Source organism: Helicoverpa zea, chromosome 27 (genome assembly GCF_022581195.2).
Source record: "Helicoverpa zea isolate HzStark_Cry1AcR chromosome 27, ilHelZeax1.1, whole genome shotgun sequence".
NCBI lineage: Eukaryota > Metazoa > Arthropoda > Insecta > Lepidoptera > Noctuidae > Helicoverpa > Helicoverpa zea.
In genome coordinates this window covers 2246672-2266856 of record NC_061478.1, presented here as the reverse complement: position 1 = coordinate 2266856, position 20185 = coordinate 2246672, and the positions used below count along the sequence as shown (strand labels likewise).

Genomic DNA, 20185 nt, shown 5'->3' with positions numbered 1-20185 from the left:
TGTGCAAACATTTCTAAAATGTCCGCGAAATTGTAACCTTTTGTTCGCAAACACAATGATAGCAGTGGGCTCGTGCCGATGCGTACACATTTTTCGTCCGAACAATTTTGTTGGAATTCCTCACACAAATACTTAGGAAATCTATATTTACAAACTTAAACTACTTTACTAAATAAAAATACTATATACAATACTAAAAATAATTAAATTCTTTCTTTCTTACAAAACATATATAAAATTAAGAAATTATGTTTTCGAGGTAAAAGTCCTATTATTTACTGGGTTGCCCGGGTAACTGGGTTGAGAAGGTCAGATGCCCTATCTGTCGCTCCTTGTAAAACACCCAGCTACATCAGGTTACACTCGAAGCCGACCCCAACATAGTTGGGAAAAAGGCTCGGAGGAAGGATGGATGATGATCTTCTTAACCTTATTCCAATTGTAATTTGTCCATCTACCACAAAATATCGTAACACTTTCTATACCCATCTAAAAAACTGTAACACCAAACATAAACTAAATCTAATTGTGAGCCGTGAGTCATGCGTTCGCGCATATCCCGCCCGTTCTATTATGTTATAGCCTTTGATTATATATATGTCTAGATGTAGCGTCGAGTGCACGCAAGCGTGGAAAAAAATGTCGATGAACTGCTCATCGACAGGAGCTTTCCTGTCAATCAGAACAGATCGTGCCGCTTAACTGTCAAAACGTATTACGCGCGCTAACTAAAATACAAATAACAGAGACAAAATGACGACATGTGCAATTAAAGTCTGCCGGAATTATAAAGGAAGGCTAAAAAGTTCCAATCACATCACCTATCATCGGTAACTGACCCAGAAAATAAATATTTGTTTTTTGTAATTATGTTTACTAAATCACGCCATATTGTATCAGTGTTGCCAGTTTCTGTTTTTCATTTTCCCAACTTCACGTATTTATGTTATGTATAAAGGATATTTTTTTAAGCATTGCGCAAAAAATAATAGGTATAATTTCTATTTTTATTGCTCGGATAGACATTTTCTAATTCTCCAAAATATTATCTACTATTAATTGATTAGTAAATTATGGTCATCAACGTAACATCATTTTTTAATAGAATTCCAAGTAATCCTATTGTTAGGAGTCAGTGGATAGACTGCATTAAAAAAAGCCGCGGAGATGCGATGTGGACACCAACAAAAAATACCGTAGTGTGTTCCGATCACTTCCGCAGCAAGGACAGGAGTACCGTCGACAAGATGAGGCGCCGAAGACTTACAAAAGGAGCAGTGCCAAGCAAGGTTCAATTTTCTATAAAGTTATAGTTAAACCGAATAACACTATGTATACAAACTTATTTAATTAGTCTATTTTTTTGATTATTTATGGGAGAATCGTAGAAGCTGGTATCATTATTTACGTCAACGCGCAGTGCAAAATGACATCTACACGCACACATGCATAACAATTTTGTTTCTGCTTCTTTGTTGGGATTGTATGGTGACACTCCATCTAGACATATATATAATCAAAGGTTATAGCCTATTGTCCGCGTTGCTATAATCTGGGTCAAAAATATGCCGCACTCACTAACAAAGGTAAAAACGCTGACACTAGAATTTAGACGAGAACTAACCTTGACTGAGAAATGTCAAAATTGCAAATTTTTAATTCAAATAAAGCTTGTTAGAGACCTGTCTATTAGGCCTTTTACTGTCCAGCTATAGAGCAAAATTGTTGCATTATGTCATAAAATCCTCATTCTCTTTTTTGTGCAAAGCATTTTTTGGATGGCGAATCATCAGGTGGGTGCTAAAGTCAGGATAGTCAAACTTTTAATAAAAAACGCAATTTGTTCCTTCTAGAGAACCTTTCTAACATGGAAGAAGTCTAATAACGAAGAATCCCGTAATCCCCGCAGTTCATACAATGCCTGATAAGGCCAATTTAGGAGAATAGTTTCCAAATCTTCGTGATAACTCTGCCTTGGTACAACTTAACGCAGATGTGTTAAAATCCTTCAATAGCTATAGTTGGTTAGTCAATTCCTTACCAATGATTAAAAGCGAAAGTAACTTTACTTCACTAAATACAAAAGAAAGATTCAAGTAACCAAGTAAAAACTATCCGACCCTTTGTACAAGTTCCTACGATTCAATGTGAAAAATCCATGAATTACCCACGAAAAAACCTAACTCCACAACAATATAACTCCCGGTCGCATCCAAACAGTAATCGACGGCTGCAAATACCATGTATTGTTACCTAATTGTTGTATTATATGCTGTGAAGTGGGCCAGCGTTTGCGAAAACTTTGCGCAACGCCCGATGGACTGTGGCTCAATATTTTAGATGTGAATGATATGATAGTGGGTATTGTTTCCAAAAAAATACATGGCATTTTTTCAGAACTAGCTGGTCCTAATTTTAGCCAGGTTAAGGGAGAATGACTTCCCGCAACCGGGTGAAAAGTAGCCTATGTCCTTTATTAGATTCTAGACTTGATATGTACCAAATTTTATTTAAATCGGCTCAGTAGCTGTGGCTTGAAAGCGCGACAGACAGACCTATGCCAAAACTTTACCACCTACAAAGACTTTTTTTTAGTGTATTATCAAATTACCCCTCCCTCTGTAGATTCAGCGTGAGGGAGTGTCAGATTCTTACTGACTAAAACCCACCATGTTCCTTCTTAAGCCCTTTATGTACCAGGGCTGCGGTAACTCGCGCGAACAATCCCGCATCCCCGGACTCGCAAAGACCCGACAATGGTTTCTACGTAGGGACTCCCAATGTTCAATGTCTTGACGACAAAAAGTTTGACGACCACTATATTAAGAAGATATTTTTTGTTCTTCAGAATAAGTATATTTTGCATACGTAGCAACAGTTACATCCTAGGTGATTGACCAACTGCTTACTATGATAATTCCATGCTACATGTCACACGTGATGTTTTGCAATTCACTTAATTACGATATCGTTAAGGAAAAACGTGTAACAATTGCGTTTAAGCAGACAGACGTAATAATTATTTCCATACCAGCTGATCCACGCGGTTTTAGAGACGGTTTTCCCTACAGACAGGCAGATATGAACATATTATTAAAGTAACTTAAGCCCGTAAAACAGGCAGTCTTTCGGGCCAAAACTACTCTTCTTCTTATCGAGAGGATCACAGGTTTTCAAGCACCTAGCAGGCCCTGGTGTCAGAGTTGCCTAAACTACTGAAGCGATTTAAATTATATTTTGGAAGATACACACCTAGTCCTAGTTAGTAGAGCATGAGAAAGGACACAGGGTACTTTTTATCCTGGTGCGAGAAGTCATTCTCACTGGACACAGGTGTAACCTTACGAAACAATATTTTTGTAAAATGTAGGCTTTAAAATTCAAATAAAAGGGTGTTTTACACACAACTTTTACAATGTGTTGAACAACTGTTTTACAATGTGTTGAAAATTTTACAATAAAAATATTTTTGATTTCAGGTATGGCACAAAGGCTGTTTCAAATGCCAGGAATGTGGCATGACTCTCAACATGAGGACATACAAAGGATACGGGAAACTACCATACTGCGAAGCGTAAGTACTTTTTAATATTATATTATTGCCAAAACTCCTTCTCTTAAACTTTACACACAAGAGGTTTTTGCTTTGTTCAAATCTCCCTCATCTTGTGCCTAGCCTTTGCCCAACTAAGTTGGGGTCGGCTTCCAGTCTGTCCTTAATCCTAATACAGCCGAGTTCACCTGTGCCATATAAAGCGACTGCACTAACTTTCTGTCTTCTGACTGCTCGTAACAAAGATATCATACGATCTCCTCCCTTACTCTTCTATCTAAAGTCATCTCACAAGTAACATTCTAGCCACGTCGTCTTTCTCACCATCATTTCTTTAGTCTTCTTCCACTATTCCATTAACATTCCTTCTATACTCCTTCCTCGCAACATGAAGCGACAGACGGACATACAGACAGTATCATCCTCCTCAACCCAGTAAAACCTAGACAACCCCATACCCCTTAGTAAGACTGATTGTCTGACTTTCTGGCTTCTGATTACCCATAACGACTGCCAGAGATGTCCCCTTCTTAACGTGATCCTGATTCATAAAGATCCTGATGCGTATAGACAGACAGCCATAAAATACACAATCAATTCAAACGATAAAACAGTGTCCATACTGTCCATTCATTTTCACTTTCGTTGCAATAATTATGTAAACTAGCCGTTACCTAATACAAATGTTAATACCCGCCTATCGGCATATGCAAAGCACGCACTGCGTAGGTCAAGGTTGTTTTATTTATGGACTAGTTGGTTTTTGAGGAAGGCGTCATAGGAATTTGGATGACCTATCATATTATTTGCGATTATTGAGAATTATTGAGACTACCAAAGATTTAAGGAAAAAGAGCGACCACAAGCTGGTGTCGGTTTGCCGTCCATGAGATCTATTAGGCTAATTGTTGTAGCTTGATGTGCTGGCGTCTGTACAAAGAATGTCTATGGAGTTTCTTGCCTGTTCTTCTCAGTAAGAACCGTGTGCGTAAACACCTTTGACGCTTAATAGTGTGTGCGTAACAATGTGATCGAAAATGCCTGAAGGAACTATCACAATTTGTTGCTATATTTGTGCAACTTCACAGATAGAAAGGTTATTGAAATCTACCGATAGAGATCTGTATTTTTTTAAGAAATCGTCAAATGATCCCTCCCGCTGTTGATGCAGCTTGAAGGGAGTGCCAGACTCTTTCTGACTAAAACTCACCATGTTCCTTCTGAAACCCTTTATGTACCAGGGGCCGCGTTAACTCGCGCCAACAATCCCGCAGCCCTCTCATACTCCGGTTGGCTGAATTATATCAAAGTTTGACGGTTTAAAGCCGTGTTTGTTTATGTATGTAGTTACTCATAGCAATTACTGAGTTACTCACTCCCGCCGTTCTGCTACACTGCGCTATGTGTGAATCACGCGCATGTCATATGTAGACTTTTAAGATCATAAACAATGAAATTTAATTGCCATGTTAGTAGCATGTAGACTAAATGCCTCGTTGGTCTAGCTGTCGCAAGCGCGGCTTCTGGGCAAGAGATCTCGGGCTCGATTTCCCGGCCGTAATCGGCTTAAGAAACTGTCACAATGCAGCCCGGAGTCTGGAAGTTGGTGATTAATACACCCGTGCATCGGAGAGCACGTAAATGTCGGTCCTGCGCCTGATCTCTCTCCGGTCATGTCGGATTGCCGTCCCATCGGGCTATGATAGTAAAGGAATAGTGAGTGCACCTGTGTCTGCGCAGTTGGCTAATCTCCTTACATTTGAACTGGACATTCATCATTGTATGTAGAAGAAAATGTTTACTAAATCCATTTTTACTTGTAAATGCGTTTGTTTGTTACGCTTTCACGGTAAAACGCCTGAACAAATCGAGATTATTGTAATGCAAGTGGAATGGAATTTAGTACCTTTCCCTTCGGTAATCTGCTAAAATATTAGTTAAACCGCAAGAGAATTATATTACAAAGCGGTAGGGTTATTTTTGACTCGTTAATTCCAAGAATTACTGGTCCGATTTGTAAAATTATTTCAGTGTTAGTAGCCCATTTATCCAGGTAGGCTGTTTAAATCTTTTTATCCGGGTGCGCAGAATAGTGCCGATGCCCATAGTGGGATGCGGGCGTAACCGCTGGTGGACGCTAGTAGATAATAAAAGTCTAATATTGTTTGATGAACCAACACGGTAGTGATGTAACCAATTAAACGTTTTACCTATTCTATATCGGTACGAAATGCCACTTTTTAAAAACAAAAGGAAGTGACCACATTTTTATCGACATCGAAACTCGAACGACGTAACATATAAACAAACACGTTTATTACGTCTGTTACGTCAAAACGGCTGCACCGATTTCAATGTAAATGACGGACTGGTTGACTGCTGACCAGGTTTATTATGCAATGCAGATTTTATTCTACTTCGGATGTTATGCGGAATCTAATTAATTTGATTATCGATAGTTTTGTAATACTTATCCCAATTAAAAAAAAACATCATGATCGCCTTAAATATAGTACTTCTCAGAGCTACTACATTTTTTACAGAGTTTTAGTTTAGGAGTCTTTCCAGAAAATGTTCATCATCCTCCGAGCCTTATTCCCAATCATGTTGGGGTCGGCTTCCAGTCTAACCGGATTCAGCTGAGTACCAGTGCTTTACAAGAAGCGACTGCCTATCTGACCTCCTCAACCCAGTTACCCGGGCAACCCGATACCCCTTGGTTAGACTGGTGTCAGACTTACTGGCTTCTGACTACCCGTAACGACTGCCAAGGATGTTCAATGACAGCCGGGACCTACAGTTTAACGTGCCATCCGAAACACAGTCTGTGGTGTCTAAGATATACTTAGAAAGTACATACAAACTTAGAAAAGTTGCATTGGTGCTTGCCTGACCTGGGATCGAACCCGCGCCCTCGTACTTGAGAGGTTGGTCCTTTACCCACTAGGCCACCATTCCAGAAAATGTTCATAGTCCTTATTACTTAATAGTATTATTGATTAAGGCCGCGTGTCCATTGACGCGGAGCGGGGCGAAGAGGAGCTTAGCGGTGCACAAATTGACCAATGACTATGCTTGAAATCTCCGCTCCGCTTCAATGGAAACAGTAAGAGCGGGGTGGAGCAGAGCTGAGCGAATATTCATACATCGAGGCGGTGCAGTGCGGAGGACAGCGAGCATTGGGGTGCAGAGCGGAGGACAGCGGGGCGGCACGGAGCGGTGCGGCACGGAGCGGTGCGGAGCTGGGCGGTGCGTGACTCGCGTGCAGTGTGTCAGTTGTCTTCGTTACGTCACTAGGTGCATTCAAAATCTTCATCGCTCTTCTCCGCCCAGCTGCGCTCCTCTCCGCCCCTCTCCGCCCAGCTCCGCTTCAGTGGAAACACTGACCACTTTTCACCGCTCTTCTCCGCCCCTCTCCGCCCAACTCCGCGTCAATGGAAACGCGGCCTTAAAAGGTGGACTTTTACTGCGTACCTCTAACATACAGCAGCCAGCAACATTTTATTTATTTGTATAAAAGTAAAAAGTTTGTCTTAAAACTTATGAACACACGAGGTAATTTGTGGGCATATATTTTATCCGGGTGCGGGAATAGCCTCTCAAGTTTAATATAAACTGAAAAACTAAAATAATTTCCTTCTAAAATACTAGATATTTATCGATAAATCCGACACCCAACACTTTTACCACCCCAGTTATAAGGTCAACAATTTTGCATTTATTATAATGCTTGCTTTACTTAGTAAAACGCGTTTATCATCAATAACTAAGATATAGTTGACTAAGTATTTCACGGCCTGACCTCGTTCACTTAGCATTTTTTGTACGCACCCATAAATGTAAGAATTTGTAATTAATTAATGTTGGCAAAAATGTCACATATATTTTTATACTCTAGAGCCTGGAAAAGGACGTAGGCTACTTATTAGTCTGTTGTGGAAAGTAGTTCTCCAGCGACTTGGATGGCACAATCTATACTAATATTATAAAGCTGAAGAGTTTGTTTGTTTGTTTGAACGCGCTAATCTCAGGAACTTTCAGTGTTAGATAGCCCATTTATCGAGGAAGGCTATAGGCTATACTTTTTATCCCGGTGCGGGAAGTAGTTCCCACGGGATGCGGGTGAAACCGCTGGCAGAAGCTAGTGAAGAATACTCATGAAAACAAAACTGAAAGATTTATCGATAAATCAGACACCAACACTTCCCCACCCTAGTTAAAAGTTCAACAATTCTGCATTATATTATAGTGCTTTACTTAATAAAACGCGTTTGTCATCAATAACTAAGATATAGTCATGGCCTGACCTCGTTCACATAGCATTTACTGCACGCAACTATTATTGGCGTTACACCCATTAATGTAGGAATTTTGTGTAATTAATGTTGTTAAAAATGTCATTATGTTTTCAATCTATATTTCTAAGTAAATATTTAAAAAAAAAATACTAAAACGATTAGAAAAATGATATCACCGATGATATTCTATCCCCGGGTGGCATAGGGCTATATTTTGTCCGGGTTCGGGAAGTAGCGTCTGCGGGACGCGAGTGAAACAGCTATTTAAAATAAAATTGAATGGAATAAGTCAAAGACATATTACTTATTTTTACTTAGACCTTTACAAGCAAATAATGTCAAAAATATAATAATTTAAAAATACTTAAATAGTAAATCTTTATAATGTCGCTAACCTCTGAAAATACTTGACCGATTTAAAAATACTTTGTTTTAGTGTGACGTAGCCCATTTATCGAGGGAGTATATAGACTTTATTGGTTGGTGGAATAGTTCCCAAAGCAATAAATAGGGTCGAAGTGTAGCTATTTTATAAGTCGTCTCACTCGTCTCAAAACAAACACCATCAATCAACAAAAATCTTCAAAGTGCGTGCTGTCACAACAAATGAAAGTTTGATGGTCGCGATTATTCACACTTTTACTCACTGCTTACTTCGCGGAAATTACTGTTTTTTTTTGCAAAAAACTGCGAATTTTACGCTTGACGGCAAATTCTTTAGTAATTGGACACATTAGTGCTACTGATCGGACTAAAAAAAAAAACAGAAATTGTTCATCTAGAAAGGAATTTTAGTATGCGTTTACTTAAATATGTGTTACTAGCAGCTTTCCGCATTTTCCGCGCCTAGAATATTCCTCCTAGCTTTTCGTTGACGTTTCAAAACTGTTGATTTATCAGCCTTACTTGATTAAACCTGGGCAACCCGAACACTTTTTCTAAGGCTGGGTGTCGGAGTTTCTTGCTTGCACCTACCCGTAACGACTGCCAGAGATATTCAAATGACAGCCGGGAACCGCCAATTTAAGGTGCCTTCTAAATTCAAAGGAACTTGTCATGACATGAATGATCATCCATTCACGGGCTGACTGCTTCTAGCGTTGCTTACCCTTATCAACTAACTAAAGATAACTCATCCTTCTGCCCTTGTCCCAATTTTATTTAGGGTCGACGTAGCATGTTCTCTCCTTCACCATTCTATCTGCAGTCATCTCACAACAACATTCCTTCACACAATCCATCCATCGTTTCTTTGGTCGTCCTCTTCCACTATATCCGAAAATATTAAAATCAAAATTCTTCAAATTACAGACATGTCCCGAAAGCGAAGCACACGACGATGGCTGAAACTCCTGAACTGAAGAGAATAGCTGAAAACACTAAGATACAGAGCAACGTCAAGTACCACGCTGACTTTGAGAAGAGCAAGGGGAAATTCACACAGGTATGTATATGCAAAATTAAATTAGGACTTCATGAAATTGGGCTACGGGATTGTTTGTGCGAGCTACCGTGGCCCTAGTACACAAAGGGCTCTACAAGAAACAAAGGTGGGTTTTAGTCAGACACCCTTCTACCGCACTCACAGCATACGGTCATTTGACGATGTTTCACATCAAAAAAAACTAACATGGGTGCAGGGTTCAATAAACATAGCAAGAGTAGCAGTTACTACAGGAGGACTAGGCCTCGGGCCCTGAGAGACTCTGCACAACCGAATTTGTGTTCTTCTCTGTTTTGGTGTTCAGTGATCATAGGATTGTAAGAAATTTATAACGTTTTAAGACTTAAGCCCCGCATAATATCTTACTGCGGGCCCCGGTTTTGCTGAATCTGATATTCGAATAAAACACTACAGAGCATACGCGAGATATGCCTAACATCGGAACGGCAAAGTTATTCGACGTAAATTGCTGGGAAGTTTGTTGCGCCAGAAAAACACATAGGAAGTGGTGAAGGGTGGATGTTTTGGGGGCTGTCTTTTGTAAATTTCTGATATTCGAAAAATGCTGTTTTGCAGCCAAGTTTGAATAAACGATTTTTGACTTTGATTTTGCCTCTTAAATCTCAAATCAAATACCTATTCTCTGTTACAATCGCAAAGAAACAGCTCTAAACTTCAATTCAGTACAAATCTTACTTACAGGTTGCCGATGACCCAGAAACCTTAAGAATTAAAGCTAACACGAAGATAATCAGCAACGTAGCATACCATGGAGAACTGGAGAAGAAGGCTCAGATGGAGAAACAGCGTCAGATCAATGAGAATGGAGAAATTGTTGGTAAGTTTGTCACAATGTTGGCTGGTTGGTAAATGTTGTGTGTTTGGTTATGTTGGTGCTGTGTTGGACTGAATTTTGATAAAATAAAGAATTTGAATAGAGAATAAAGAAATATAAAATTATGTTTTTTTTTTTACATACGTATGCAATAAATATCATTTTTAATGTTATTTTTATACTACTTAATAAAATGTCTGTCTTAAATATTTTCCGTCTTACCACAAAAACTTTTAAACGTCAGTTTATGCCTTGTCTAAAAAAATGTCAAATTATGACGTTGACATATGGTTCATTTTGCAGCCAAAATTTTATTAGACAAGTGTAAAACAGGGTTTAAAGTTTTTGTAGTAAGGCCCTTTATATTTTAAAATTACTGTTTAACCAAAACCATTACAAAAACGCTAAATCTTCAAATGAATCAAAACTACTGGATTATTCACATATAATTCGAATTCTAAACCAATTAAATATCCATTCATAATAATTGATTACGAATTATCAAAATTCAGTCCACGCATTAAAAATCAATTCCATCATGAATAAGACCGTCCGAACAATTTTTACACATATTTAAATTACAAATTTTATATGAATCTAAACTTTAGAAAAGTATATTTCACACAATAATTTTCACTATATTGATAGTTACACAAACCCCATTTATTTATAGAAAAGTGTTGCCAGCTTCTAAACTAAAATTCTATTATTTTGAAAAACTTGTTTTGACGGTCTTATTGATATCAAAAAAGTACATTTCCTCATCGCTCATGGTCCATTTAATGTGGTCCCATGTCCAAATCATTGATGGTTTATCAACATTTGTTGCTAACTCCCATATCGACCATTTAAACGGAAAAATAACATTGTCATAGAAAAAGAAATAAGGGAACTGCATTAATATTATAATTTTGTAGGGACTTGATACATATTTCACAATAACAGAATAAAAATTAAAAATAAACTTATATATACAACTTAAAACTAATACATTGCATCAAAAAAATTGCTCCTCATCGCTGTCACTGGGTAATGTACCCAGAAGGCTGGCAGCATTGCCACGTTGGATGCCAATGCTCAACCTCTGTGCGAAATAAAAGCCAGCCCTTGGGTCACGAGAAGTGTCAACAAGGCGCTTAGAATTTTTTTCACAATAACGGGGTACCTATTGGTTGTCACACCTAGAAAGTTGTTAAAATTGTAAAGAACCAATTTGGATTAGATTATATTTCTCTTTTTCATATCTTTCTAATATGATTGGGAAAAGGCTAGGCAGAATATCATAATATTCTAAAGACACTATCTATTAACTTAATGGTGGTCAACCCACTGCTAGATGCACATAAACTTGAAATTTTTTGAGCTATTACAAAAAAAAACTGCCAGAAAAAAATTGCTACAAGAAGTCGTGGTGGCCTACTGATTAATAAAGCATCAACACTCATGCATGGGTGTTTCTGTTCGATTCCAGGCACGACTTTATCAAATCTGACAAAACCTGAACATCAAAGTCTGAAATCGCCAACTGGCTTTGACACTCATTCCTTCTCTGTATGAAAAGAGGCCTGTGCCCAGCAGTGGGACAATAGAAAGGCTGATGATGAATATCAGTATTGTGCCAGTAGATCAGATAGGCAGTAGATCAGATAGGCAGAAGTCATATAAACCAATAATATTCTGTAACTATAGAAAAATAGGCTACACGCCAAACTGTAGGTCCTGGCTGTCATTGAACATCCTTGGCAGTCGTTACGGGTAGTCAGAAGCCAGTTAGTCGGACACCAGTCTTACTAAGGGGTATTGGGTTGCCCGGGCAACTGGGTTGTTGAGGTGGTCAGATAGGGCAGTCGCTCCTTGTAAAGCACTGGTACTCAGCTGCATCCGGTTAGACTGGAAGCCGACCCCAACATAGTTGGGAAAAAGGCTCGGAGGATGATGATAGAATATTAGTCTACATTTACATGTAGCACCCAGGTTGTAGATAAATTAAAAATACCTGGAATGTAACACTGGTGAAATCACGTCTAAAAATATGGTTTTACCTCAACTACTATCATTAATTTAATTATAGTTCAGTTGGCAGTTTTCCTGCTCAATACTGAAAATGAAACTATTTTCCTGTATCTACACAGAACTTAGTTTTTTTTTCGTGTGATTTTAAAGCATTTTATGTTCATTTTTTAATTGTTTCCCGTGATTTTGTAACTGTCTTCAAAAAATGTTGCCATCCTTAAAATTACCTACTATGTGGTAATATTGTTTTAATTCAAGTTGTATATTTTCATACGATTTGTGTGAAGTTCGAGTTTTTGAATAACAATCATTATTCACTATGACATATTTAAATAATACGGGTAGAATATACGACCTTCATTTTGGAAGTCGGTTTAACCAAAAATGCATGAAGGGATTAAAAATAAAATGTAAGAAGATTTATAAAATGTATACTTGGAGCCCATAAAAATATCTGTTTATTACCTATTACTTAATAATATGGTAAAAATTATGCGTTGATACTTATAGCAATTTATTCGGGTAAAGGGAAAAGCGATAACAAAATTCCAAAATTAATATGCATGCTATTATTTTATTGTAACGTTGACTATTAATTTCAAAGGTAGTTAAAATCCTTTTGGGTGTCCTTGATGCGATGCATATGATAAGCACCGCATATAAATAATATTAAGGATACCGAAGAATTTATAAAATCGGTGCCATAGAGTTCCCTAATCATACAAACTTACATTAATGCAGAAAAAAGTTAAAACAGTATCTATATTTTTTTACATAGTAGACAATCAATGTTATTTTTCCTACCCCCATACATATGTTTCTAATCAACCTCCCCTTTAGAAGTGCCATCGGACAACTATCACCAACAAATCGACAACTACGCCACGGAAATGCTGCCCCCAAACATACCGCCCCCAAATCTGCCCCCGAAGAACCACTACCAGACCCCAGCAACCACATACCACCCACCACCAGTGCAGCAACCAATGCAGCAGCAGGTTGCTCACCAACCTTCGGGGCATAATAGACAGTATCAAGAACAGTACTATAAGCCTAAAGAGGAATACTATCCCCAGTACCAAGAATATCAGGGTCAATATTATCAGCAATATCAGAATTATCCGGTGCAACAGCAGCAACAAAGTCAGCAACAGAAGATTGGCAGGATTCAGGACTATGACCCGATCAGTGACGGGCCTAGAGCGCCGCCGAACACGCAGAGGGCGTCTGCTACGCTTATTTATAATAGCACTAGTGATGGGAAACGAGGTTTGTTATATTTGCGTTTTTGTGAAAAATTTCTAATTTGGTATATTACTCTCGAGCAAAAAATCAGGTCAGTAACCTTCTTCAAAGGAGGAAAACACTGTTAGGCATACAAGATCTTCATATAAAAGAAAATTATAAGTTTTAATTACCTGTTTTTTTGCTCGAGTTTTATTTATTTGCTTTATATGTTGTGGGTCCAATCTTTCATTCATTTTATGTAATTCATTTATTTTTGTGTTATTTACATGTTTTTTTTTGTGTTGGGTTTTGATACAAACAATTTTTGATTTTGCTTCTTGATGTTCATTTAAAATCTTCTTTGACAAGAACTACATATTTGTTCCCTATAAAAACTGTAAGTTTCTTATTTAAAGTATGTATTTATAAAACTATTACTCAGTTCATAAAATGAACGCAATATTAATCAACTCTCTGTTTTTATGTTATTTAAATTTCTTTATTCTCAATATCTATTTAAAGCGCATATTTATTTTATAAATATATGACCTTGAAATAACTAAATTATTGCCTGTTCCCCGAAGTTCCACACAGTCCCCAGGGAACTACTTCCCACATTCGGATAAAAATAAGCCTATGTCCTTTTTCAGGCTCTAGAGTTCATCTAAATCAGTTAAGTAACTATCGTGAAAATGCGACAGACTTTCGCATTTGTAAAAATTCTTTTGAACTTGTACTAAACTTGCCTTCTTAAAAAATAATATTTATTTACTGTTCCCAAGCAGTTAATAAGCTAATGATTATACTGTAATCATCAGGTTCCCACCAGCAAGTGCAGCAGCAACAACAGCAACAAAGCCGCCACATCGGTCGCGTGACCGACCTCGACCCGCTGGCCAATGAACTGCCTAGACAGCCTGCCAACCATCACAACCAGGTTAGTATTCTGCTGCAAGAAAGCGGACTAATTTTGTTTGGTGATCGGTCTAAAATAGCCGCCGTCACATAATGTAGAAATGCATATTTTGTCATAATTCTTTCAATTGAGTATCACAGGTCAGAGTTAAAGATTTTGAATGTACAAAGTGTTAGTATTAGGCTTTTTGGGACTTTTTTTTTAAATGCAACTTTTAGCCATCCCTCGATCTCCATGAATTTCCAAAATGAAATGTGTTAATGGTCCGTACAAGTTAATTGAAGTTAAGTGATTAGTTGATTTTCAAAGAAAAACCTTATTTATGATTCTCCGTGTTTTTAAATGTGATATTTTCTATTTTCAGCGAGTATACATCGCTATGTACGACTACGAGGCGAGCGACAGCGATGAGGTAAATTAAAACAAACAGAGTAATATCAATTAATAAAATGTATTAACAAAACACAACTATCATTGCAAGTTTCACCAATAGGAATAGTATTGTTATTTATTTCTATTGCATATTTACGAGGATATTTACTATCCATTCATTTTGAACTCAATAATGATTAATTTATATACCAACAGACGTGTCGCTAGACACTTAATTTTTAAGTGTATTTTTTTTACTTAAAAAAAAAACTCGTTACTCAATGATCATCACATAAAAAATGATTGCTTCTAAAAACACACTACGCGCTTTTCAGGTATCATTCCGCGAAGGCGACTTAATTTCCAACGTAACATCGATCGATTCCGGCTGGATGACCGGGCAGGTACTACGCACGGGCCGCACTGGCATGCTCCCCGCTAACTACGTCGAACTAGCGCCCTCTAACGCCGTCCCACAACACTACGACAACTGACCGGGTCACTGACCTCACAACCGAAGCACTTGGTTGCTGCATGCCAGGTGACCCGCAGCGTTTGGTTGCCGATAACCAAATGGGATAAAAAATATGTTATTACTGAAATTAAGTAGTGGTACGACTATTTATTATTTTTTATGTGTATTTTTATGCTATTTTAAGTAGCATTAGGTTGTGCTTCAAATAGTGGAAGTTAGAGGTTGTTTTACTAAAAATTTCATAGGTTGGTCAACCAATACATTTTTGGCGGTGATTTTTCAATCATCGTAAGTTCGATAGCTTGGCAACCAAATGCTACAAAAAGGTTAACCAATTTCTGACTGGTTGAGCCGATCACAATATAAAGTGATTTCATAGATTTTTTTGAATAGAATGTGCCTCGAAATTATCATGAATTTGACTGGTATAAGTAACTTTTTGTAATTTGAAAATGCACTTTTTGGCACTCTTCAAACGCGCGTTTTAAATGTATACCAATTTTATCTTCTACAAATGTAGATTTTAACTTTTACTATTATATTCGACAGCAAATAAAATCATAAGCAATGGCTGGACCAATTTTGATAATATCAAACTTTTGGATAAAATTTTCACGAAAATCGATAAATTCGTAGCTTTTTATGTAATTGCCACTAACGTTACATTTTGTAGATTTTTTTATGTATAAATATTAAGAATATAAAATATAACTTTTTGCGAAATTTATTTATAATATTAAGATTTTAAAAATATATATATTTGTTACCTCTTTTAAAAAGTTTCTTACAATAATTCAAAATCATACTCAAAACTTATTTTTGAGAGGTGGCGAAAATATATAAAAATATTTTAAATTAAATAAACTTCTTTTCAGTATATTAAAAAAAGCTTATATATTTGATACGCATGCATATTTAAGTCGGAATCTTATGACTGAATTTTAAATAAAAATAATTTAAAAAGGCTGGATTTCTATAAACTATATCAAGGCCTTAATTTTCTATAAATATAAGAATTAAATGTATGAAAACCCTGAAAAAACCTTAGCTACTTAACACATTCTTTGAAAACATATTCCAGATTTATTTAAATACTTTTCTCGTATTTAGAACTTACAATATATATATTTTTTGATACATAGTCTGAACTCATATAGAAAGTTATTTAAGCGAACAAATTCTGTCTATTTAAGCATTTAGTATTCATTCCACTTTTTAAGTTATAATTTTTCCTTTACAGTGTTTTAATGTGGTCATTGGTATTTTACATTTAAGCGTATTCTTATGACCCTCTTTTGGGCGTTAAAAAAACCTTATTTTATGTCAATGCAACTGTAAAACAGAGATAGGAAAATACTTGAGTCACACACATTGATATCATATCTTATGAAGAACTAACAAAATATGAAATATTGTTATACTTTAACTAAGTAATATTAACATTAAAAGTACCTGGCTGTTTGGCAGGTCAAAAGCTTGTAAATACACATGTTAGACTAACAATATATTAATATGAGTTTATTCAATAAGGGTGAGATGCACTATTTAACTATAACGATAACCAAACCATAACCAGCCGTATACTTGCCGCCCATTGGTCACATCGGTGGTTTGACGAATGAAAATGGTTCGGTTATCGTTATAGTTAAATGGTGTAACTTACTGTAAGTATATAAGGTACCAATATAATCACTTGCAGTTTTTAAGGTTGGACATAAGTTCAGCAGTCTTATGGCTGAGCTGGTGATCATGAGATTATGAATTACCTAAAAAAGGTAGTCTGGAACATATTGCCTATGTATATTGACATAATCTGTGGTGAAACATATTTAAAAAAAAATAACTGCACTCCATTTGAGAAGTTATTTTATTATATGTAACACATTTGAGAAGTAAACAATTTTGTTAGAACTTTTTACCCAAATATGTATTCAAAAAATAAACTACTACTTAAGATAGGGGAATTATAAAACGAGCGATTAAAAAAACGCTTTGCGACTGATGATGACATACTGTATTAATAACTTGGGCGGTATGAATTTGAGTAAGCGAAAAATTAACTAAACTAACAACGAATATTGATTCATAATAAAATCCAGAACTAGCTTACAAAAAGTGGATTGTGATAAATCCATTTCATATATTAAAATTGTATCCGAGACCGATCCGTTGACACTCAAACAAATATTAAGTCGCTCAAATATTATGAAGCTACTCATTTTGTATTTTAAGTAACTCAAATTAATGTTTGTAAGATACTATTCTGTCGATTTTTCATCACTTACAGTCAGTCGCTCACTTAGTAATTATATAACCCAAATTAATTAATTTTGAAACTTACAGTCACTCGTTTTATTGCTACCCCTTAAAATAATTATTTTAATCCTTTGATCAACTGTACTGCATATTTACATAAATTTTTAACCATATTTTATTTTTAGACTCAAGCATTTTAAATAAAATGCATCAAGTATCAAGATTGTTTATAAATGCCTACACAAAAAGAGTATAAATATTAATAAACAATTTTTTTTTCCAAATTCGCCTTTTCTGCAGGTGGTTAAATTGGTACACAAAATACAGCATCAATGTAAAGGTTACTGCATAATATTAGGCACTGTTATATTTATACAAGACTTATGTATAAACATTCCATATTGTGACAATAATTTAGTGGCAGTTTTTAATAGAGTATTTAAGTATTCCATTTAATGTTTTCATGCATTTTTTTATAGTACCCAGATTTGTGAATGCAATTTCACTAAATTATAATGGGGTTTTTATGAATTAAAAAATGCAAAGTTGCATATGTTTGCACTAACTGTTTTGATTAGAGAAATAAAAACTCTCAATAGTTTTTTATCAGTTTTCTTTTATTTGAATCATAGAATTTGAGATACCAATTCAATTAATTTGGGGTAAAGTTTTAGTTGGGGTACCTTTATACCCCTTGTGGGGTCCGTTTTTATCTTAACTTGGGTCACAGTAGCCTTAATAGGTCATATCATTCCAATTGGGGTCTTAGCTTGGATACTAAGGGTAAAATATACCCTTTTGGGTAAAAATAACCTTTATTTTATCATAAACTGTATATTTTTTCTTCTATGGCTTGAGTTTTTAATCTGTTAATAGCAATAACTTGATTGTTAAACTTACTGTTATATCTTAACCATCACAAATAAACGCTATATATTATATAGGACCAGTATTAAGTTACAGTGCCTTTTGTAATATTTAATAAATTTTATAAGCTATTCTTTGGTTTTATTAAAATCGTACTAAGATTTTGTGTACACAAGATGTTGTGATTTTGTGTACTCAACTCGTCCTCTACACTTGCAGTCATTATTAAAACAAAATTTTACTAAGGAAGTACCGGACTTCGGATTCCATTACATAACTTTTAATACAGTAAAAAAAGCTTTCAATAACCTAAATTAAAAAAAAAACGGAAGACTTGTGGGGCATTTCTGTTAAAGCCCTGAGCTCCGTGATTGACAATATTGCACCAATACTTAGTCAAATCTTTAACTCATGTATAGATGAAGGCACCTTTCCTGATTTGATGAAACAGTAAGGTCATTCCAATATTTAAGTCAGGTTGTAAGAAAAATCCGTCAAACTACAGACCCATTTCTATTCCCCCGGCTCTAAGTAAAATATCCGAAAGGATCATGCTTGATCAGATGTTAAACCACTTCAACTTAAATGATATACTGCACGACCGTCAATTCGGCTTTACAAAGGATAGGTCCACTACGGACGCCAGTACGCGGTTAGTCACTCAAATTTTGGTGGCCTGGGAGAGTTCGCAGGATGCCGTCGGTACATTCTGTAATCTCTTCAAGGCGTTTGATTGTGTGGACCACGATACACTCATTTCTAAGCTGAGACACTACGAAGACGACACGGAATTCGTGGAAAATCTCTTGAACTTGTCCAGTCTTATTTATCCAACAGACAGCAAAAAGTGGAAGTCTACGGCTCAACATCTTCGGGGACAGTTGTAAAAATGGGCGTGCCTCAAGGCTCTATACTGGGCCCATTTCTGTTCCTAGCTTATATAAATGACCTTCCATATGAATGTCTGATATTTCGGATGTTATTTTATTTGCAGACGACACTTTCCTTGTTTTTAAAGTTAAGCGTAAGAACCCCAATGTTAGTCACATTAATGAAAGCCTAGAAATTCTCCAAATGGTTCGCAGCCAACAATTTATTATTAAACGCTGTTTGCCTAACGTCACTGCGGTTGAAACTAATATAATGCTCGATAAGAGCAAATTAGAGTTAATTAACAGTACATTATTTCTGGGCATTACCATTGACAGTAAAATGCAATGGGGTAGCCATATATCCTCCTTATCAGGGCGACTTGGTTCTGCTGCCTTTGCAGTCAGAAAAATAAGACAACCGACCAATATAGCTACAGCCAGGCTTGTATACTTCGCCTATTTCCATTGCCTGATGTCATATGGCATTATTGCTATGGGCTGATGTCCAATCAATTTTTGTTCTGCAAAAAGGGCGATCCGACCGATCTATGGAATGGGCTCTCGCGAATCTCTTTAAATTAATATACTTACATTACCTTCCTTGTATATTTTTGAAAATATTATGTTTGTTCGCAAAAACCTCCATAAATTCACAGTTAAAAGCGACATTCACATACACGTACCAAACATAAATTAGTGATTCCCAAGTTTAGGCTAACAAAAACAAATAAGTCGTTCTTAGGGAATTGTGTACGTTTTTATAACAAGCTACCTAAATGTATCCTTGATCTCACTGATAAAAAGTTTAAGAATAGTAGTTAAAACCATTTTGATTGCACTAGTACTTAGCTGAATCCGGTTAGACTGGAAGCCGACCCCAACATAGTTGGGAAAAAGGCTCGGGGGATGAGGATGATGATGTATAAATTATTTTTCTAGCAACGATTGCACTAAAATTATTTTGTATTATTTATTAATACATTTTTAGCTCAATTTGAATTGTATAACATTCTCAGGACTAGATAGAAAACTGTATGAAATTTGTCCATGAGAAAAG

General features: G+C 36.3%; 1 protein-coding gene across 1 annotated transcript in view; it reads left to right on the top strand.

Moving 5' to 3' along the window:
- LOC124643226 (LIM and SH3 domain protein Lasp) overlaps positions 1-18387 on the top strand; it is a 48893-nt gene extending 30506 nt beyond the window's left edge. The window contains exons 2-8 of the mRNA XM_047182104.1: positions 3480-3574; positions 9163-9295; positions 9998-10133; positions 12984-13412; positions 14189-14307; positions 14651-14698; positions 14994-18387. Of these exons, the coding sequence (XP_047038060.1) occupies positions 3480-3574; positions 9163-9295; positions 9998-10133; positions 12984-13412; positions 14189-14307; positions 14651-14698; positions 14994-15152 (1119 nt within the window). The 3' untranslated portion in view covers positions 15153-18387. The remainder of the gene's footprint in view (positions 1-3479; positions 3575-9162; positions 9296-9997; positions 10134-12983; positions 13413-14188; positions 14308-14650; positions 14699-14993) is intronic.
- Positions 18388-20185: the final 1798 nt, after the last annotated feature.